This window comes from Pinus tabuliformis, chromosome 3_2 (genome assembly GCF_031772625.1).
Source record: "Pinus tabuliformis cultivar Carrire ecotype Pingquan chromosome 3_2, CPIR1, whole genome shotgun sequence".
Lineage (NCBI taxonomy): Eukaryota > Viridiplantae > Streptophyta > Pinopsida > Pinales > Pinaceae > Pinus > Pinus tabuliformis.
In genome coordinates, this window is record NC_142302.1 from 769,540,243 (window position 1) to 769,556,240 (window position 15,998).

General features: G+C 37.2%; 1 protein-coding gene across 1 annotated transcript; it reads right to left on the minus strand.

The window, feature by feature from the left end:
- Positions 1–11,768: 11,768 nt before the first annotated feature.
- LOC149182892 (uncharacterized) lies at positions 11,769–13,057 on the minus strand. Its single transcript, XM_089418642.1, has one exon. The coding sequence runs from the start codon at positions 12,551–12,553 to the stop codon at positions 12,101–12,103; it is 453 nt and encodes a 150-aa protein (XP_089274768.1). The 5' UTR covers positions 12,554–13,057; the 3' UTR covers positions 11,769–12,100.
- Between the last annotated feature and the right edge of the window lie 2,941 nt (positions 13,058–15,998).

Sequence of the window (15,998 nt, forward strand, 5' to 3'; positions counted from 1 at the left end):
CACGTGTCATTTTGCCAAATGAGCCACATGGGCACTTAGGAATCAAGGTGTTCGAGGTTCCTGTGCTATCCGTTCAGCCATCCACGTCATTTGTACCTCCGGTCAACGAGGGTCAAGTTACGGTCAATAAAGGCAGCTCAACGGTGATACATAAGCTGCTAGGTCACGTCAGTTTAAAAGGTGACTTGTCCGTCTTATGCAGGCCGTGGGGGACATAATCCAACTTTGGATTCAATGCCCATATCGACCAGAACCTCCAGCTCATCCACGCAGCCTTATGACGTGTTTTGTTCCTTAATTACGCATGACAGTTAGTTAGTTTTCCAGTTTTAGCTGTACGCATTAGGTCGTCTTCCAGATGCCTATAAAACTAGCGTTTGCATACGCTGAACTTTACTTTTTAGTTGCTGCATTTTTATAAACTTGTTGTTATTTTAGAGCATTTGAAGACTCTGTTCTTATAGTGCTGTTCTAGCACTCTGGACTGTATTTTTCTGCACATGGAGTAATAGAAACAGTGCTGTTTTGAAGTTTCCAATTCCTTGAGTCTCTTTTGGATGATATGAATGGAGGGTCCCTGTTCATGTTAGCCTTGTAAAGTATTTTATGTATTTTATATGCAGCATTTCCTTATTTCTATTCAGCATTTCTCTTATTTGAAACATGTACAGCGTAATTTCCTTTCTTGTTATTTCATTTCCAGCCTTTCTTTTTAGCTGATCAGCATTGTTCTTTTGCAGGTTTTTAAGCCCAGGATTGATTTTGTGTTTGTGTATTTGCTTAAATATCTAGTGGTAGTTTTAGTTGACAGATTCAAGTTGCTGCCTTTACTTTATTTTCATAGCTGATTTTTTTAGTTTTATTTCTCAAAGTGGTTTGCTAACATATGAATGATCTCTTTTATCATAAATTGTCTATCTCTTAGAGATCAGAATACTAATAACTTGCAGCTGGCTTTGGGTGCTTTTTAGACTAATCTTTAACTACTCTCTAATCGTGTCTTACACAGTACTATGTGTTAGAGGCAGAGAGTTAGAGAGAGCTGAACATCATAACTAGTCTTTAAAGTAGATTTTTCTCATTTTTATCATTTCTTAGACTTATCTTTAGCTACTTCCTAATCGTGTCTTACACAGTACTATGTGTTAGAGGCAGAGAGTTAGGAAGAGATAAACTTTATCATTGGTCTTTTAAGTGATTTTCTTACCTTTTATTTGCAGCAGCATGAATGGTGTCTAATGCCATTAGAAAGTGGTTCTTTGCTTTCAAGTTATTTCAAATCATTTATTTCATTCAAGCTTTTCCTTTTCAGCAAGTAGTTAGAAATCACTAATCACACACTCTCACTCATCTAGAATTCACTTTACACACACCATCACTCATCTGTTTATAAATCACCACTCCATTTTAGGAATATAAATCAATCACAAACAACACCCCCAAACGACAAAAACTCTAAGAGGTTGCTTAAGTACATATAGTACACCCTCACTTCATCAGCTTACGAGCCCCGGGTTGACCATTAATGACATCAATTTAGGAACACTAAATTGACTAAACATTTTGGCGCCGTTGCCGGGGAAGTGAAATTAAGTAGCCATATTCTTAAAAAAAAAACATAAAAAAAAGATTTCAAGGAAAGAAGTTGATAACCTATCAAAGTATGCTCTCCTCTTGCACTGCAAGGTGATCTGGAGGATCAGAAAAGAGAAAGTTATTGATTTGATAGTTTCTTGAGTATGCTCTCTTCTTGCACCTAGAGTGAACTGGAAGATCAGAAAAAGAACTATTAACTTGACTTGAAGAAAAAATAAAAAATGACATGCATAGAGCTAGAGATTCTAGAGGAAGGTTTTTAGCTAGAGCTCGAAGTTCAATTTTTACAAGTCCATCTGCTTCAAGGGATAGACAAGAGACACCCCTTATCTCCAACCGAAACTCCTAGTCCTGGAATTCCTGGAATTCAAGAGCCAAGAGTTGACTCTCCTACACCTTCTATTGAGTTTGAACCAGGAAGAGACTCTTCTCTTTCTCCTACAGGAAGACCAATTGTAATTGAGGAATTGGAATCATCTGAAGAAGAGGGAGAAATCTCTTCTCGTTCACCTTTTGTAGAGGAACCAGAAGATTTTGAAATCCCTAGGAGAATCATCATGGCAGAGGAAGAAGGAGGAGGTAGAGGTAGAGGTAGAGGAGGAGGAGGAAACAACAATAACAATAATGGAGGTAGAGGTCCCATTGGAGGAGGAAATAGAAATGGGGATAATTCATTTGGGTTTCCCATTGTTAATGAGGATTCCCGAGCCACCATGAAAAACATATCACCATCTGTCCTCCCTAACTTCCATGGGTTAAGGACTGAGGACCCTGAAACATTCTTATTTGATTTTGAAGTGGTGTGTCGAACTTATGACTACCTGGATGACTCTCAGAAACTCAAGTTGTTCCCTTCAACACTGAAGGATCAAGCCTTGAAATGGTTCATGGGGTTACTCACTCAATCCATTAGGACTTGGGATGAGATGAAACAGACATTTTTGGATAGGTATTTAGACTATTGCATGCCTACTAATCACAAGGACGAGGTTTTTAAAATGATACAGAAAGAAGATGAGAGCTTAGAAGATTTACTTGAAAGATTTCAATATAACTTGAAAAGAGCAAAAATGAATACCTTGGATGAAGAGACCTTAAAAGCCCTCTTATTAAAAGCCATTAGGGATGAATGGATAGACATCTTAAACATGATGGGGAAAGGGGATATTTCTCAACTTTCTCTCAATGACATAGCAGAACTTTGTATCCATCTCTCAAGGGGCAAATCAAAAACGCAAAAAGGGCCTAGAGATCCTTCTCTCCTTAGGGCAAATAAATCTGCAACAGGATCAGTGAGTAGGGCTGAAATCGGCAGTATGCTTGATGAATTTAAAACTGACATCTTAGGGAGTCTTAGTGAACAACTTGATACCCTTAAGATTCACAATAAACAAAAAGCAGAAGCTGAGGCTTTGGCTATCTTTTGCCCGAAATGTAGAAAGAAACATGCTTTAAGGGAATGTCCCTTAGATGCACACGTTGTAGAAACATGTGTAATTTGCTCAGAAACTCATGAGACCAAGGATTGTCCTTCAATTCTTGGCCTCAAAGCAGTCTTTCAAGAGGATCCAGATACACTTGAATCTCTCTGTTTTATTGCAAGGAGACCTTGGCAAGGACAACAGAATCAAGGGTTTAACAACTCTATGAATTCTCAATCCCAACCAAATTGGAATCCTTGGCAACAACCTTGGCCTCAACCTCAAAATGCTTTCCAAGCATGGATGCAAAGCATGCAAAATCCTTATGGGAGATTTGCTCAATTCTATCAATATCCTCCATCATTTCAGAATCAGCAAGCTCCACAACTTCCAAACCAAGGTCAACAACTATCATTGCCATACCCTCAACAACAACAACCTCCTCCACAAAATCAAAATTCTCAACTAGCACTTCAATTCCAGCAGAAATCAAATCAACTTCCCTCTCAGCCATTACCAAATCCAAATAATAGGAACCCTCAAAATGCTTACATGATGGAAGGTCAACCATTCCCTACCTATATGGTTGTTCCTCTCAATGAAGTACAACTTAGATCAGGTAGAATCTTAGATCAACCTTCTACAAGTGTTCAACAACCAAGCATTTCTGAGGAGGAATCTCTCAGAGTCAGTAAAGGTTCTGAAGTATCACTTCAAAACCAAAATATCCAAAAAGAAAAAGAAAAAGAATCAACCTCTACAAATCCCATAGTTGAGCAACCTACACCTTTAGCTACACCCCCTTTTCCTGAAAGATTACAAATTGATAAAGGGGTGGAAAAGCAGATATGGGTGCCTGACTATAGTTTCCTAGATGAATTGAAGAATGTCTGTATCAAGATCCCCTTGTTACAAGCCATTAAAGAAATTCCCATTTTAGCGAAGACAATAAAGGAGTTGAGTTTGAAGAAAACAGGAAAAAGAACCAGAGATACTAAAAGGATACATCTAGTTGGAAAAATTGCAGACATAATGATGGGTAAGATTACCATGCAAAAATATGTAGATCCCGGTAGCCCTATTGTCAAAACTCATATTAATGGGGTTGAAATCCCAAATACTCTGATTGACTTAGGAGCCACGATCAACATCATGAGTAGACAGACCATGGATCAGTTAAAGCTTCCTAACCTTCTCTTTACACCTACTTTGCTGCAGCATGCAGATAGATCAATCATTAAACCTGATGGTGTATTGGAAGATATTCCAGTCTCTCTAGATTCTTAGGAATATCCAGTTGATTTTATGATTTTAACTCCCAAGAACAATCTGGGAGGACATCCTCTTATATTAGGAAGACCTTGGCTGGCCACAGCTGATGCTTTCATAAGCTGTAGGTCTGGAGACATGTATATATCAGATGGTAATTCCACCAAGAAGTTCAACTTGTATCCACCAGCAAAAGCTATAACAGAAATAGGAGAAGATGAATGGGTAGAGGATGAAGATACTATTCAACCTGTTCTAACCATCTCTGAGATTAGTGAAGATAGTCAAATTCTAAATACATTAGAAAATTTTGAAGTATCTCTAGAATATGACTCTACACATTTTCAGATAGATGCAGATATTGAATATCTCTCCTCTAGACAGATGTCTCTCTTCTCAATGGAAGAGTTTGGTAGTTCTACAGTTGAAATCCTTCCAGGAAAAACATTGAACATTAACAAGAACTTGGAAAGACCACAACAAGAAGAATTAACTAAACTGTTGCAAAAACATTCCACTGCCTTTGCATGGGAATGCACTGACATGAAAGGAATCGATCCTAAGACTTGTATTCATCACATCTACATTGAAGAAAATAGCAGACCTATTAGGCAACCACAAAGAAGGATGAATCCAAACCTTAGGAAATCGTGAAAGAAGAACTCCAGAAATTGCTCAAGGTAAACTTCATTTACCCCATTTCAGATAGCCAATGGGTTTCTCCCTTGGTTATAGTGCCCAAAAAGAATGGTAAATGGAGAGTTTGCATTGATTATCGAGAATTGAACAAGGCAACCTTAAAAGATCATTTTCCTTTACCTTTTATTGATCAGGTACTAGACACTTTAGCAGGTAAAAAGTATTTCTCATTCTTGGATGGTTTTAGTGGATACAATCAAATTCAGGTAGCACCTGAAGATCAAGACAAAACCACATTCACTTGTCCTTGGGGAACTTTTGCCTACCGAGTACTCCCTTTTGGATTGTGCAATGCACCCGCTACATTTCAAAGGGCTGTATTAGGAATCTTTTCAGATCTGATTCATGATTGTGTAGAGGTATACATGGACGATTTCACAGTTTATGGTAATACATTTGAAGAAGCTTTGGAAAATTTGGAAAAAGTACTGGTAAGATGTAAGGAAACAAATCTTTCTTTAAGTCATGAAAAGTGTTTTATGATGTTTACTGAAGGGATTGTTTTAGGACATCATATTTCAGGAGATGGAATTAAGGTTGATAGATCCAAAGTTGAAGTCATCTCTAAGTTACCTATTCCAAATTGCCAGAAGGATGTTATAAGTTTTCTTGGGTTTACTGGGTATTACAGAAGATTTATTGAAAACTTCACTAGGATAGCATCTCCTCTTTTTAAATTGCTTACCAAAGACTGTGAGTTTAAATGGGATCCTGAGTGTCAATCTGCCTTTGAAGCTTTAAAGTCTAGAATATCTGAAGCACCCATCTTAAGGGGGCCAAATTGGAAACTCCCTTTCCACATCTCTACTGATGCTTCAGATACAGCTCTAGGAGCTGTTTTGGGACAAAAGGATTTGATCCCTTATGCCATTTATTACACAAGTAAGAATTTGACTCCCACTGAGTTAAATTATATTGTTACAGAAAAAGAGTTCTTAGCTGTGGTACATGCGATCAACAAGTTTAGACACTACATAACCGGCTATGAAACCTTTGTCCATACTGATCACTCTGCCATAAGATATTTAATGAACAAACCTGTCACTAATGGTAGAGTTACAAGATGGCTTTTACTCTTGCAAGAATTCAACATTACTGTGTTAGATAGACCTGGAAAACAAAACACAGTAGCTGATTTCTTGTCTAGAATCCAAAACATTAATGAGGATTCTCCAGTAGAAGATAAGTTTCCAGATGAATACTTGTTTGCAGTTACTACCAAGACTCCTTGGTATGCAGATATGGCTAATTATCTTGTTACAGGGAAGCTTCCTCTACACTTATTTCCTAATGAGAAAAGGAAAATCATTCAGGAGAGTGCACATTATTCTTGGATTTCTAATGAATTGTTCAAAACAGGGCCAGATTGTATAATCAGAAGGTGTGTTCGGGAAGATGAAATGCCTGACATCCTTAAGGCATGTCATGATGAACCATGCGGCGGGCACTTTGCTGACAAGAGGACAGCATATAAAATCCTTTCTCTAGGATATTATTGGCCTTCTCTCTTTAAGGATGCAAAGCAGTATGTTAGAAGGTGTGACAGCTGCCAAAGAGTTGGGAAACCAACTCCTTCAAATGAAATGCCTCTACAGCCTCAGGTATGCATCGAACCCTTTGAGAAATGGGCTCTAGATTTCGTTGGACCAATTAATCCACCATCAAAGCAAAAAAGGTATATACTGGTTTGTACTGATTATGTTACTAAGTGGGTAGAAGCAAAAGCATTGCCTTCTGCCACTGAAAATTCAGTTGTTCAATTTCTTTTTGAGGATATTTTCACTCGTTTTGGTGTCCCAAGGGAAATTGTGACAGATCAGGGCAGCCAGTTTACATCTAAATTGATGGAGAAGCTGATGGAGGAATATAAGATCAAGCACAGAACATCCACTCCCTACCATCCGCAATCCAATGGCCAAGTGGAATCTACCAATAAAGTTCTTGAAGGCATTATCACCAAGACTGTTCATCTTCATAGAAGAGATTGGGCGGAAAGGCTCCCTGAAGCCTTATGGGCCTATAGGACTACATGGAAGAACACAACAGGACATTCTCCCTATGAACTTGTTTATGGGAAGGAAGTCCTGCTCCCCATTGAGTTCCAAATCAAGACCTTCAAGATGGCAGTCCAATTGGGAATGAGCCTCTCAGAAGCTCAAAGACACAGAATGGACCAGCTAAATGAGCTAGATGAAATAAGACAAGATGCAATTCTAAGGACCGATCTAGTTCAGCACCAAAGATCTAAATGGCATGATCGTCATATCAAAGAAAGAAAGTTTCAGAGAAGAGATTGGGCTCTATTGTTTGATTCAAAATTCAAAGACTTCAAAGGAAAGTTTCAAACTCATTGGCTTGGGCCATATGAGATTGATGAAGTCTTTAGCAATGGAGCAGTTCGAGTAAAAACTATTGATGAATTTCATACTCCTCTTATTGTGAATGGCCACCGCTTGAAAATCTACCAGAAGCCATTCTCAAAAGAAGAGTTTGTCAAATTGTTCAAAGAAGATTCTGCAATCAGGTTGGTGGAGAAGGATTCTTCTCCTCCATCAGCCTAATCTTTGGTTTTTGAAAAAAAAATAAAATAAATAAATAAATAAATGTATGAGCCTGAAAACCAATCTCTGATTGGCAGTCTCATGCAGAAAACCTGAGGTGAAAATCAGGGTCACCTGACACCTCATGTTTCCCAAAAAAAAAAAAAAAAAAAAAATCTCTCTCTTCCATCTCATTTCGCCATTTCATTCACCACATTCACCATCTCATCACTTTCACTTCACCTCATTTCTTTCTATCCATCCATCCATTCATTCATTAATCCATTCATTACATTCCACCCCATCAATAAAGTCATTTTTTTAGACAACTAAAGTTATTTTGTGCAGCCGGAGGGTACTACTGCAGATTCCGCAGCCATCTGAAGATTCTGCAGCCATCTAACGATTCCGCCCATTTAACTGGAGACTCTGTATGCAGGCCGTGGGGGACATAATCCAACTTTGGATTCAATGCCCATATCGACCAGAACCTCCAGCTCATCCACGCAGCCTTATGACTGCTTCAGTGATTGGACTTGTTCAATTGTCTAAGCACATGAAAAAATTCAATTTGTGCAGATTGCAGAGAGAGTGCAACAATCTTTTGTAAAATAGTAGCGAGGTCTAAGTTTGACGTTTCTCTAGCTTTCCTCACCTCGTGAATTACTCTCATTGAGTCTCCAAACACTAAGACATTGGTGATTTTCTTTTCAATTGCCAATTCTAGCCCTTGCCAAAGTGCAAGATATTCAGCTTGGTTGTTGGTTGCTACCTCAAGCCCCAAGCAAATAGAGTCTCTATTTGTTCATTGAAGTCACTGATAACCCCCCTCCCACTCCTGCCACCCCTAAATTTAAATAACATTATATTATACCAGATTTGATACATAATTAAACATCTCAATGCATTTTTAGAGCCCAAACAAACACTAGAAGGATGGCTGTGTACCTCCATAAACAATTCATGGAGAGGGGCCAAAAATTGTTCAAAGATAGACTAAAAGTGGAGTTCCAAGGTTGGGTTCTTGATCAAGGTTACTCTCAAACACGGGACACATAGATATTTAAACTGACTGAGATTTACTGGCTGAATAAAGTCTTCATCACTCAGGTGGTGGAGGAAAAAGACAGCCAGTATCAAGCTATTATGCATAAGTTTAATATGATAGATCAGAAAATTGATGCATTATGAAGAAAGGTTTTAAACATTAAAATTATAGTGAATAACTTTGCAAAGAACCAGTACAACCCAGGAGAGGAAACAGATCAAATCCCAAATTCTGTAGGCATCCCCTCAAATCCTATTCTACTGGATGAGGACACTGAATTTCAGCTGGATAACCAACCACGGCAGACTCAGGGTTATGGGCCACTTGGTTAAATCCCATTGTTTTTCTTGGTTGAGGAGGAGGAGCAACAACCTCCTCAATGACATGTTCTTTACTGTTTTTTTCTAATTTCAGTAAACTAGTAAAGCAGAAATATACTCTTAGACACTCTGAAATATGGTCGGGCACAATGTACTGAAAGCAATAGTCTCTTTGAACTGAGGTGATCTTGATTATCTAAGTGACTAGTCATGTACAGTGTTGGTTATACTCTATTTTATGCTATAATAATATGAATAATACTAGCTTACCTGAAAAACCATTTGTTTCTTTTAAATAGAGACTCAGATTTAGATTTAAGCTGCCTTCTTAAAAAATAGTCCATAAAGCATACACTTATTTTCTTTTAGCGCGGCATACAGCATTACCTGGTTGTCCAAGATTATGTACTTCTTATTTGAATTTAATCTGTCTCAAGATTTACAAAGCGTGAGTTATAACACCAAAAAATGGTGTATGCTTGTATGACAGATGTCCTGATGTATAAGTAATTTCATTTCTTCTTTATGTAGCAGTTGACTCTATTGCTCAAGTATAGACAGGCAAAAACAAATGATGAAAGGTCTTCTCATTGTGCTTAACCCAATGCCAAAGAATTTTTTTCTATCTTATCATATACCTTCCAAGATAGATGAAGAGGGAGAGTGTAAATTGAGACTGTTTATTCTTGAACATTGAGGTTCATAACCAAAACATATGATTTTATCTTTTTTTATACATCATTTGAATTCTGCAGTTGTGAGTCATCATTCATTTGAAAGGTTAAAGGTTGGAGGTATCCCTCAAATCATGACCTTTGTTCACTATCTTGCACTAGGACTCGCTTGCAATGCTACTTGGCAAGTTAAAAGCAGCAAGGGATTGTGTTCTCAGGATTAGAACTTGTAATTTGAATCAGAGATTTTTGGCCTTCCAACAGTTTTTGGCTTTCCAATACTTAACTGACTTTGTAATTGTCTTTGGCAAACTAGAAAAAGCAGATCGTTTCTTTCCAGTAGTTATCCGACTTCCTAAGTACCTGTAAAACAAATGTTCACCTTTAAATGCAAAAAACTATAATTCCTATAGTTATGCTACTTTTAAGTAATAATAATATGTATAAATCTCAATTAGAACTATTCTTTGGACAATTAAGCAACTTATCTGATCTTGAATAATATAACCTCTGACAATGCTGCCTTTTTATGTAGAAAGGATGGTGAGGAAGAACTTGATAGGAGCATGAGGATGAGAATCAGTACATGGGTATCAATGCCTGGAGATTCCCAGCCATGCTGAGAACAAAGGTGTTGAATAAATATGGAGTTACATTTCACCAACTCTAAAAAAAATCTGACATCAAAATTTGAATAGAATAATCATAATCAAAATTAATGATTATAATTAAGCTTGAATTAAGGAAGCCATTCTTGCTGAGCATTCAAAAGTTGTCTTTCGATGGAATCTCAAAACTGAAACTATATTTAATCTCTAAATTTGATCTAAAATCCATTACTACATCGGAATTTCACACCACTACTGCCAAAACAAAATCTTGTCTTCAGGGATCAGATGCCAGGGAACTGACACAGAAATTTTTGGTGTCCTTACTGATTTGTAGGTCTCTTTTTCAGGGTCCATAGATCAGTTGTCGCCTAAAGTTGGCAAATTCGATTTCTAATTCAAGCCAAAACAATGGCATCAACATTTGAGAGAATGAAATAATTTCATGGCATATTTCTAAATTAAATCCCATTGACATGGCAGTATTGCCCTCAACATTTGAGAGCATGAACTAATTTCATAACGTACAATTTCTAAATTTGATCACACTGATATGGCAGTGATTCCAAATACTAATTGAAATGATATGGCAGTGATTCCAAATACTAATTGAAAAAACTTGGTGCAAATTGAAAACCTTCAGTCAGCAGTGGATCGAGGACCAATTGAAAAGATAGAAATCCTATTCTCATTCTTGCTTAAGAAAAGAAAAGAGAGAAAGTAATCCGAAATAGAGAGGCAGAATGCATAATAAGGATGGAGCTTTTTTTTAGCACTCAACTTCCCATTTCAAAATTAGAAGAAAAATTCCCAAATTATCAGAATTCTGGATACACATTCCAAATGCTGGTATCTTCCCAATCCATTCCTTTATATACAAGTACTCTTCAAATCGCCTATTCAAACCTTAGATTTATTGGACTAAGAAAGTTAGATTAGCTTGTTCCCACAGCTTAGATATGTGCTATGGGATACCTTTCACATTCAGATTTAGCTATGGTCAGATAAATGACCTTACTCCAAACCACAAAGCTCGTCTTCACTGCGGTGCTCTTTAATTCTGCAATGCTCCCTAGCCAGTAGAATGATGGAGTTTTGTTATCTCATATGCAGGGCATGTTTTAGGTTGCATCCCCTGCAAAGTATTTGGGTTCCACCATCCTTCAAATTTAAATGAAAAACACATACAAAAGAGTAATTTTTGGTGGCATGCTATCAAATAGAAATACAGGGAGATTCCTGCATATCAAATTTTTTCCCAAGATCTTAATTAAACGTTCAAATTGCAGTAAGAGTTTTTGTTGAATTAGTTTGGGAATTAACAGCATCCATGGTCTGTTATTCCAACAGGGGCACCTTCACCCATAATCAGAGAAAAGTAAGAGTTATCACCCTTCTTACTTGATCATGGGTGAGGATGATCATGGGCAGGAGGTTGGGATGAAGGGGTTGAGATGAAGTTGTGCAAACTCTTGCTCTTGACAATGAAAGTATTACCTGCCACATCTAGATAAAAAAAATATGATAAAAAATTATGGATGCTGTTAATACTTAAAAGCAATTCAACCATTTGAAACATTGTGAAAGCATACATAAGATTAAGAACTCTGTTTCTCTGCTGTATAAATCAAATATAAACAAAAAGGCAAAATACAAAAATCAGTCAATTGAAAACAGAATGCTTATGGCCAACAGTATTGACGTCTGCACCATATCGTCATCCTACAATTAGAATCTGTAAATCTGAGTGTTTTGCAGGTTATCCTTAATTGAGAGCAGAGGTAGCATTAGCCCATGATTATTAGCAGAAAGCATTTTACAAAAGCAGAAAAAAAGAAGAGAAAATGGTAAAAAGATCTTCGGCCCGAAGAGATCCAGCATTACAATAAATCTGTTTACCAACAGAAATCCCTTTTCCGTCAAAATTACCAAAAACTTGCACCTGATCCCAACCGCTGCTTGCTTGAGGAAATTGAGCTTGTAGAAAGACAACTAGTGCTGCGACTCAGAGAAGAGGGGCGTCCCACCGCCACCTCCTCGCCAAGGTTAGAGCTGCTCTGACTGGAGCGCAGCACTCCGTGCGACTCGAACCTGCGACGCAGAATCTGGCGCATTGCATCGGCGACGTTTACAGCCGGATTGGCATTGAATTGGGAGCAGAATCGCATGTGAGCATTGAGAGCGTCCTCCATTCCGATGCCACTCTCGGCTCTGCAGAGCTCGTCCTTCACAGCCTCCGCGCACAGCCCGCAGACCCATTTCCCATAGAACCGATCGCGAACGTGCGCAATGTAGGCAGGAGTGCACTCCTCCTTCAACCCGCAGCACTCACATTTCGCTAACTCTACCTCCATGGAACCGTTTCCTTGGCTTGCCATTTCAACTCGAACCCAAATTTGCAAACCAAAAACGTTTTTAATTGTCTGGTTTAATTCTCAGTATCTAATATTGCTGGTGATTTCAGAATCTCTCTACTTGTAATTGTTATCTATATAATGTTGTCAGTTAATTTAACATATCACTCTGTTGGAATCCTACTCTTCTTCAATTCTCCCAACGCCTTTTCTTCCTTTCATCTTTCGTTCTCCGCCATAAGAGTCCTGATCACAGCTTCCAGAATGAAGCAACTTTTGCCGCAAGAGGAAACAACAATGTAAGCAGGCTTGCTTCTTTATCAGACGTGGAAAGCTTTGTGATCGCGGTAAGATATAGCAAAGGTTTTCTTGAGAATTTTGCGTTTGGTCTCTGAAAGTCTAATGGGCTGCTTGCAGTCTGGTAATAAACATGGCGTGCGAGACTGAGATCTTCTGTCTAATACTCATTCCAATTTATGGGCATGTTTGGGTTTCGTAGAATTTTTAAAAGTGGGATTAGGATGAAAATTGTGCCAGACGACATCTTTTTAGGTGAACAATTTTGTGAAAAAAAATTGTGTAGGTGTCATTGCAGTCATGGTTATAATTTTTTATTTTTTTTTGCAGGTTTTGAGCGTATTGGATCAATATCTTGTTTAACAAAGTTGAAATATACCAAATTCCCAATGAAAATGGTGGAGATTTTGAAGAATTTTTAATATACTATGTTGCAATTTTTTTTAATTTTTTTTAGTGAAGTAAATTGGGCAAGATTTAGGAAGAGATGTTGGGGGATGTTTTGGTTCACTGGAGTGGAATTTAGAATGTGGCATACTCTTCTAGCTTTTCCAAAATAGGCTAAATATGTCTTTTTAGAAGTGAATCTTAGTGAATGGAGAAGAAACAATACTTTTTATTACTAAAATTACTGACCCAAACTATTTATTATTATTATATTGAAAATTTAATAATAATAATAATAATAATAATAATAATTTTTGACGTAATTGTAAGTTAGATATTAAATTGTAAGTTAGATATTAAATTGATGTATAAGATTTTTTTATTTGGGATAAGGGATTCACTTAAAGTAGTATTTGAATAATTTGATTCTAGTAGAGATTATTTCAAGATTATTTTAAGGGTAGGCCATTTAAAGTGGCAAACAAAAGGTACTCCAAAGAGTTACCGATTCACCATGGTTATTCTAAGGATAGGCTTGTGAAGATGTACATATGTACCTTTTTTTAGGAGAAAACACCCGAGGCTTAACCAAATTTGGTGTATAAGACCTCCTTATTTGTGGGACAAGGGATACATATTGAACACTAAAGTCTACAAAGATATATGTACAACTTGAGGGTCGATAATTGTTAAGAAGTCTACAAAGGTACGCATGTACAACTTGGCTATTGAAAAAAGGTTGACAATTTTTTTCTTTCCAAATTGACTATTTGTTATTTTGTTAAAGATGTTGTAGAAATCTCCTCGATCGAGGAAAGATATCTCTTGAAACAAACAAATGGATTCAATCGAGTTAGTAAATTGAAGGATCTACACAAATCATATGTTAATACAAACGTTTAAGAACAGGTGTTTCCTTGTAAAAGGTCACACCAGGGACTGCCTAAAGTGGTAGTTAGAAGGTACTGCAACGATCGATTCACCATGGTAAAAAAAAAAAAAAAAAACTATGGAGATGTAAATAGTCTACCCCCTCTTAGGAGGAAACACATGCTCTTAACCATTAGGCCCATTTAAGTTATACATTAATATGGTTTTAAGGTCACATTCAAGCCATACACCAAAATAGTGTATGGGACCCTTTATTTGTGGGACAAAGGAGACACCTCTGCTCAATGATTTCATTGCTTAAGTTTACAAAGATATACATGTACAACATTAATGACCCTAATGGTTAAGAAGTCTACAAGGTAGTCAAAGGATCTTAGATTGAGCAGTTTGGTAAACAACTTGTTTCCCCAATTATGTGGGTACAAGTCTGCGGAGACATGTTGTAACTGGCTCATTTGTGGCATTTAGGAGATATTTTTATCTAATATAATAGTCACAATCAATCTTTAAGAAGTTACCGATTCTCCAGAAATTCTCATTTTGAATTTAATAAAAAAAAGGAAGAAGAAATCCACAAAGGTATATATGTATAGCTTAAGTGTTCATAATGGTGTAGAACATATGCTTCCATGTAAAATATCATAGCCACCACGACACAATGATTTGACTACTAATGTCTACAAAGGTATATATGTACAACTTGAGTGGCCCTAATGGTTAAGAGCATGTGCTTCCTTCTAAAAGGTCATAGATTCAAAACCAATGAGGGCTAGAGTTTGTACATGTTAGTAACATTAGCCTGCTTTGATGCAACTCGATGAGTAGACCCCATAATACTAGCTCCACCCATATATATTATATCCCACTTCAAATTTGAACTCATGACCTCTTACAAGGAAACACATGTTCATAACCATTAGGGCCACTAAAGTTATAAAACATTTCATTTAGAATGCTTGGTAGTGTAATAAATAAGAAAAAAAACACCATATAATTTTTTAAATTGAAGTCAAATTATAATAATGTGATTGGATTTTGGGGATTTCATTTTGGAAGACTCCCACGTTCAAAACTTGTCATAGTCAAGAGAAGACAACACAAATGTTGATGTAAAGAGTTGGGGTGGCCTAGCCTTGGGTGATTTTTGATGACTTAGCTAAGAGGTGCATTGGTATGATCTAGGTCAGGTGTGAATCCCTAATGATTTTGAAGACTTAGTTAAGGGTTGGTGTGGCCTAGGTTGGGTGTGATCCCTAAGTGATTTTGACAAATATCTTTTAAATTTAAAAATTTAGATATTTCTTTATAAACATTAACATTTGGAAGCTTAATAAAATTGCTAACAATATTATTAAGTATTCGACCAATTCATGATATGAAATTTCAAGTTCCAAATATTTGAATGAAACACATTAATTTACAAGTCTTCAATTAAAATAATATCCATAATTAGAAAGAAACATTTGATTTATCAATATTTAATAAATTAAATACAATAATATTTTTTTTTCTAGTGTTTGAGTTCTCTAGAGATTACATCATGCTTGACCTATATCTTGAGAAACCGAGACCCAGGGGCATCTAAGCAGTCAAAATCACCCAGGGATCTCACCCGGCTTGGGCCACACTAGCCTTTAACATGGTTGGTTTTGTTGCCCACGAAGTTTCGAACTGTTGGGTGTGTGTTATATTCTTTCCACAATTAGTCGCACGCGCGAGGGACCACGCCCCCTTGTTCTTTGTGTCAGGTGCATGTGTCCTTGTTGGAGGGTTTCAAGGGAGTGGTAGCCCCCTTACACAGGGTCCGGGGCAGCACCCTGAGATTTTTTTTGGAACCTATACTGGGTGGGCGAACCTACATATGGTTTTGTGCATGGGTTTTGCACATGGTTTT

What these genes read in the sequence shown, in the direction of transcription:
- LOC149182892 (XM_089418642.1), bottom strand. Translation starts at nt 12,553, where the DNA reads ATGGCAAGCCAAGGAAACGGTTCCATGGAGGTAGAGTTAGCGAAATGT.